This window comes from Telmatherina bonti (genome assembly GCF_933228915.1).
Source record: "Telmatherina bonti genome assembly, chromosome: 5".
NCBI lineage: Eukaryota > Metazoa > Chordata > Actinopteri > Atheriniformes > Telmatherinidae > Telmatherina > Telmatherina bonti.
In genome coordinates this window covers 9,489,519-9,495,518 of record NC_136623.1, presented here as the reverse complement: position 1 = coordinate 9,495,518, position 6,000 = coordinate 9,489,519, and the positions used below count along the sequence as shown (strand labels likewise).

The following is a 6,000-nucleotide window of genomic DNA, read 5'->3' as shown; positions in this document are numbered from 1 at the left end:
GCGATAGGTGTACACGCTTCCTGTTTTCTATTGGTTTCCTGTTTTTGTTCTTACACAACCTGGACAGAATTTTCTTTTTGTTTTTTCATTTTGCTTTGATGTAAGATTTGGCCCAGTGTTGGAGCCTTGTTTTGTTTCTTTCTTTTTTTTTTTTTTTTTTTTAAAACATGCCATTTAGAAAGAGCAAAAAGAAACCTAGTTTGGTTCTTAATCTGTGGGATATATTGATATTTCTTGTCTTTTGTTACCTTTCACTGCTCTCCTGCTCCACGGTATTTTAGACGTGTTAAATATCAGCTCCCCTGTGCTCTTCGGGGTGAACTTTGCCTCAAACGCTCCCCCCTCTGGCTCCTCACAGGACCTAAAATATGAAAAGCCAGAAGCAGAAAGAAGACAGCTGTTACCTTCAGGTGCATGTGTCCACCAATAAGATGGCCTTTGCTGTTATTATTAGCCTACCTTACAGTTGCACACAAACAGCACCTCTGCTTCTGTGTTGACAATTTCAACAGATTATCTTGTTTAAGTTTTTGTTATTTTCCATGTAGAATACCAGCTCATGAAATAATTACAAAATAATAGGTTAACATCACCGGGCTGCCCTCTGGACGTTCTGTTCCTCTCCCCTCCAACCCCTTCGACAGTTCAGGGTTTTGTTGACAACATCAACAGAGATTAGCTTGTCTAATATTTTTGGAATAATCTGCTTTGACATCATCCAGTACAGTTTGCAGCTCTTGTAAAGTTTCTGAGGGAACAACACGCGTCACAAAAGGGCAGGAGCAACGTCTTGAGATGGGAAATGTCATCTTTGAGTTAAGACATGTGTTTTCTATTTGTGCTATAGAGGTCTAACTTAATATTTTTTCTATATGACCATCAGTAAAGACAGAAATAGACAACAAAGTCAGGAGGATAAAGATAAACATACGGGCTAGCATATAGTTTAAAACTAGACTATAATAACACCTTTCTTATCATGTAATAAATATCAGCACTAAATGCTGTGATTTCCCACACATCATAAATATATTCTATTGCTACTATGTATTATTTTAGTAATGCAATGTGTAAATTGCTTTTCTCATAGCCTGTCATTTTCATTAGTATAATATTTCATAGTTCAAATACAAAATGATGCTTATATAGTGTTGTATTTAAAAAGTAATTTGCTTTGTATAAAGTTTTAAAGTTTAGAAAAGAGACTCAGAAGGAGTTTTCTCCAACTTTAGCACTTAGCTTCTTCTCTTCCACGCTGAGTGGAGGTCAAATAGTTCACCTTACTTTGGGCTACTTTCAGACAAAAAAAAAAAGTTATATTTAATAAAAACGAGCCAAATGAAAACTCAGAAAAATAAACAATAAAACTATATATATATATATATATATATATATATATATATATATATATATATATATATATATATATATATATATATATATATATATATATCATTTTTAGTATATATATATATATATATCATTAATTAACGTATCGGTTGTGTGCGCGCGTGTTTGAGCATCCGCGTGTTGCCCAGTAATAAATGCAGGACCGCCTCACTCTAATCAAGCTGATTAAAAATTCCTGCGCGCACAGCCGGAAATCGCACGACCGTTAGGGTGTTTGTGCGCGCGCGCCTGTTCGTGTGTATGTATGGGCGCGCGTGCGCGTTTTCTTCACCACAATCACTTTTCTCTACTTTAATTCGTCTCCGCCAGGACTTTCCCACTGTTTTACTCTCACAGAGAGGGATTATTTCCGTCCGTGTCACAGCTCCTCACCTCCTGTCTTTCTTCTATCACTCTCCCACCCGTTTTGTTTTGTTTTTTTTACCCCCACGGCCACGCCATTTGAACTGAGGAGGAGAAAGGGAAAGCGCAGGCAGCACCAGCAGCGAGGAGAGGAGAGGGGGGAGTGATGAGTCAATACAACTAATAATTTAATGGGGACAGAGAGGGAGAGACGGAGTGAGAGGGGGAGAGACAGAGAGGGAGATAGAAAGAAAGAGGAGCTCCGTCCGGACGCCAATCCCCATCCAACAGGACGCCTCCTACTATTACTATCGCTGGCAGCTCTCTTATGCACCCACAGGAAGCCTTATTCCACCTCGACATCGGAAACTAAACCGCACTTTTTGACCCCCTTCTCCTTGTTTCATTTTGCGAACCTGTTTCGACTGTCCGCATATCGTTTCCACATCGCCTCCATGGCAGGAGCACACAGCCGGTTCTTGTTATTATTTTTCTCCCTCACTCCACCGACAGTCACATCTTAGCTAAGCCGAGGTTCGGCTATTTTTTCTGGTCGTTAGTCTTTCCGTGAACAAACACAGCGACAGGGTTTATAATTTTTTGGTTTTTTGAAGGGGGAGTCTCGGCGACGGTTGTTGTCAGTACAACTGTGTCCGAGGCGGCTGCTGACTGTTCCCGTACGGCTGCCTGCCTGCTCGCTGCTTTGGATGTTGTGCTGCGAACTAAAAAAGCCGAAGTCGCCTTTCACTTGTAACGGATGCACGCGACTAACCGCTTTAACGGTTATGTTCCTTCAGTTGGACGGAATTAGGTAACGGTAGAGCTTGCACGCGCGCACAGACACATCACAATCCGCTTCACCGATGTTCGCGTTCCGCGGTCCACCTCGACCCTGCCGTCCCTCGCTCAGACCCGGCTTGCTGTTCCAGTCCGCCGCCGAGCAGAGCAGGAGAGAGCATCTGCTCCAGCAGCAATATTTTTATTTTTAATATACATATATATATATATATTAAATTTGTGTGTCATTACTGCCATGCATACGTAAGAGCGACACCAGGAGTTTTTTTTTTTTGGTTTTTTTTGTTTTTTTTAAAAGAGATTTCTTCTTTTTTTGTTGTTGTTTTTGTAAAGATCTATTTTATCCTGGCCAAAGTTGCAAAGGACGAGCTTCCCAGGCGGTGTTATATGCTCCCCAGTGCTGAAGTGCTGCGGTTCAGGTTGGTTTGTAGGCTTCTTAAACTCAACTTATCCTCCTCTTTTTTTAAAAAAATCCATTTTAAATATTACTCTGTAATTTTTTTTTGTGTGTTTTAAGGTCATTTAAAAATCCTGACCTGGATCCAGACTCCATCCGGGTCTGGATTCCTTTGGCCCCCCTATTTATGGGGAATTAGTTGCCTCATTGCTTGCTATGAATGGAGGAGTTCATGATCTTTAGTAGGGGTGGATGATTTTGCCCTTTTCACTCTTTGACTACAGCATTCCAGTTCACGTCCATCAGCACCCATTAACCAGCATGCACCATTAGATTTTTACCTTTATTGATCAGTACTTAAACTTGTTCTGTATTATTGCTGTGAATTTGTCTGGTTTTTTTTATGCATCTCTGCACTGAAGCACCTGTAGTTGATGCAGCGCCCCCCCCTCCTCCTCCTCCACCTTTCCTGCCTGTTCCTCCCATATCGCTTCTTTCCCACTTTAACTTTTGATGACTACCCTCATGAGTCAGCATCTGCCTGTTTTGGAGTTTCCTCAAGCTGCTTTTCCCCTCCTTCCTGAAGCTGCAAAACTTACCGCCTGCTATGAAAACTGGGCCGCACATGCAAAAGCTAAAAATAAAGTTCACACCTGTAAAGTCATGTAAGTTGTGCGCGTGTCAGTCACAACAACAGAACGACAAGGCAGGCCTGTCGCCTCCTTTCCCTCTCCGAGCTGCGTCATGAATGTGAAGCCACACAAAGTGACTCACAGACCGAGTTACGTTATTTCCCCCCTCGCTGTGAAGGCACCGCGACGAAACCTTGCCTCTCGAACCGCTCTGTATTCATTCAAGTGGAATCTCCCACCAAATGAATGAGTTTGCACTTAAAAACCAGGGCTTGTTTTCCCAGTTCTCGCATGGGAACTCTAGTGGGACATCCATACATAATACATGTGTTGGAAAAAAAAACTGGAACATTACAGTGAAACAATAACGTCACTGTGGCCTGACTTGTAATAACTGAGGCGAATTGACACGACTGCCATGATGGGTTTGTTCTCAGAAGTCTCCATTACTGGAAGCACATATTTCGCTCTAAAAACGTCCCTTCACGTCTTCACATGTCCGTAGTATAAACACAAAAGATTTAGTGTTCACTCCTCGACTCGTATCATTTTTCAGCTGTATGTTTGAATGCTACACACACACTCATAACACACACTCGCTGGCAGCTGAATCATTGTGTTTGTGCCTCTCCAGGTGATAGTGAGCCGAGGTGCTGAGAATGATGGAACATCTCAGCGAGACGTGTTTGGGCAAGGAGAACTCTGAGATGGTCAACAGCATGGCAGAGGCCAAGGCCCCGCCGGCCAAGCTGCCCCGGCTGGAGCAGAACGGCAGCCCTCTGGGCCGGGCCAGGCTGGGCAGCACCGGGGCCAAACTAGCCGGGGTCCCTTACAAACCCGCCGGCCACCTGCTGAAGACCTGCCACAAGAGAGGTAGGAGGGAGGGTTTGTGTTTGAGGGGGAACAATTAGTAAATTAATCCTTTAGTCCATGCAAATAAAATAGATTTTATTAAACATTTAGTTTGATTTAATGCTAATAATCCAAATTATGTCCAGCAAATTAAATATGAAAGCGGTTTTCATGTCATTGTAAACTCACAAGCACTTTAACTAATCATTCATTCATTCATTCATTTTCCGAACCGCTTATTCCAATTCAGGGTCGCGGGGAAGCTGGAGCCTATCCCAGCCGGCTTTGGGCGACAGGCAGGGCACACCCTGGACAGCTCGCCAGTCCATCGCAGTTTAACTAATCAGTTAGTTGATAAAAAAAATTAATAACTTGCCAAGAAAATTAAGTTTTTTTTATCTTATGTATGAAAACTAAACGATTTGAGATTTTAAGCAGTTGTTAAATATTAAATCATGCTGCCATTCTCAACTTCTTATCAAACTTTTTCAACAAAATGTTTCATGAAGAATCTTTTGGAGATGAATTGATCATTAAAAGTGTAACTTCTCATGACTTGCATGCTTCATAGATGAATCAGACTTTGCAAATAAGCAAAGAAATGGTTATTTACGGCACTAACCTGCATGGGCTAAATGAAACAAACGCCGTCAAAGTTTTATGTGTGTTTGTGCCCGCACAAGAGAGAAGTAATCCATGTAAACAGAGGAAGGCAATTTAAATGCAGTTTAAATTGCTCCTTTCTCACACACACACACACACACACCCAAACCATCTTCCACCCACCACCAACCCTGCACGCTCTCCAAAACTCTTAAACCTTTTCACAATGCTTCTTTAGTCATCTCAGCTCACACACGCGCATACTGCGCACACACTCCCACTTATTTGCCCAGACAAAAGCTAAAAGAGGAGCAGTGTGTCGTGCAGCACGGCGCTGTGTCACCGCTCCAACTGCAGCCCTCCTGCTCTGACGGGAAACTTTGGGTCCTTAAAGAGCCGTTTCTGTTTGAAGCGAGCCTGACATAGCTTTTTGATTTAGCCGCTGTCTTCTTATGAAAAACAAAAGCTGTCCAACTTTTTTATGATTATGTTTTGTTGTTGTTTTTTTTGTTCTTATTAGAAATCGGTCTCAAAACTTGCAGTTTCTGGAGTCATAATAACACTTGGCTGCTCAGGCTCGACTGTTTGATTTCGTTTGGCCGACAAGAACGCAGAAACTCTTGGAATGTGGCTGAAAGTGTCCTCAGATGGGCCGTTTCTCGTGCTTGCCATGTTTTACCTACGTGTTGCGCTCCAGATGAGAGAGAGCCTAATTTCTCACCTTCATCATCTCCGCTTCTCTTGGCCTGCTACCACGTTTCTGCCCTCCACGCCTCCCCCGCCTCTCCCACTCGTCAATCAGCCGGTTTAGGTTAGTAAAGGGCGAAGCAGGCGAGGGAGGCGGGCGGTCTGCCGCCGAGTACCCACACTGGGCATTGTGTCCGAGCCCGAAACAATATTTACCGCAGCCCTCTCTGGGCTCTCTGGAAACAAAGCCAGTATTGATCCCCCCCAAATGAACCTACA

The 6,000-nt window shown here is 43.1% G+C and overlaps 1 protein-coding gene across 2 annotated transcripts in view; it reads left to right on the top strand.

Moving 5' to 3' along the window:
* Positions 1-4,238: 4,238 nt before the first annotated feature.
* The window catches only part of satb1b (SATB homeobox 1b), a gene marked incomplete at both ends in the record, with an annotated part of 47,758 nt that continues 45,996 nt past the window's right edge, over positions 4,239-6,000 (top strand). For both annotated transcript variants that reach the window (XM_079241218.1, XM_079241217.1), the window contains one exon: positions 4,239-4,452. In XM_079241218.1, coding sequence (XP_079097344.1) covers positions 4,239-4,452 — 214 coding nt within the window. The remainder of the gene's footprint in view (positions 4,453-6,000) is intronic.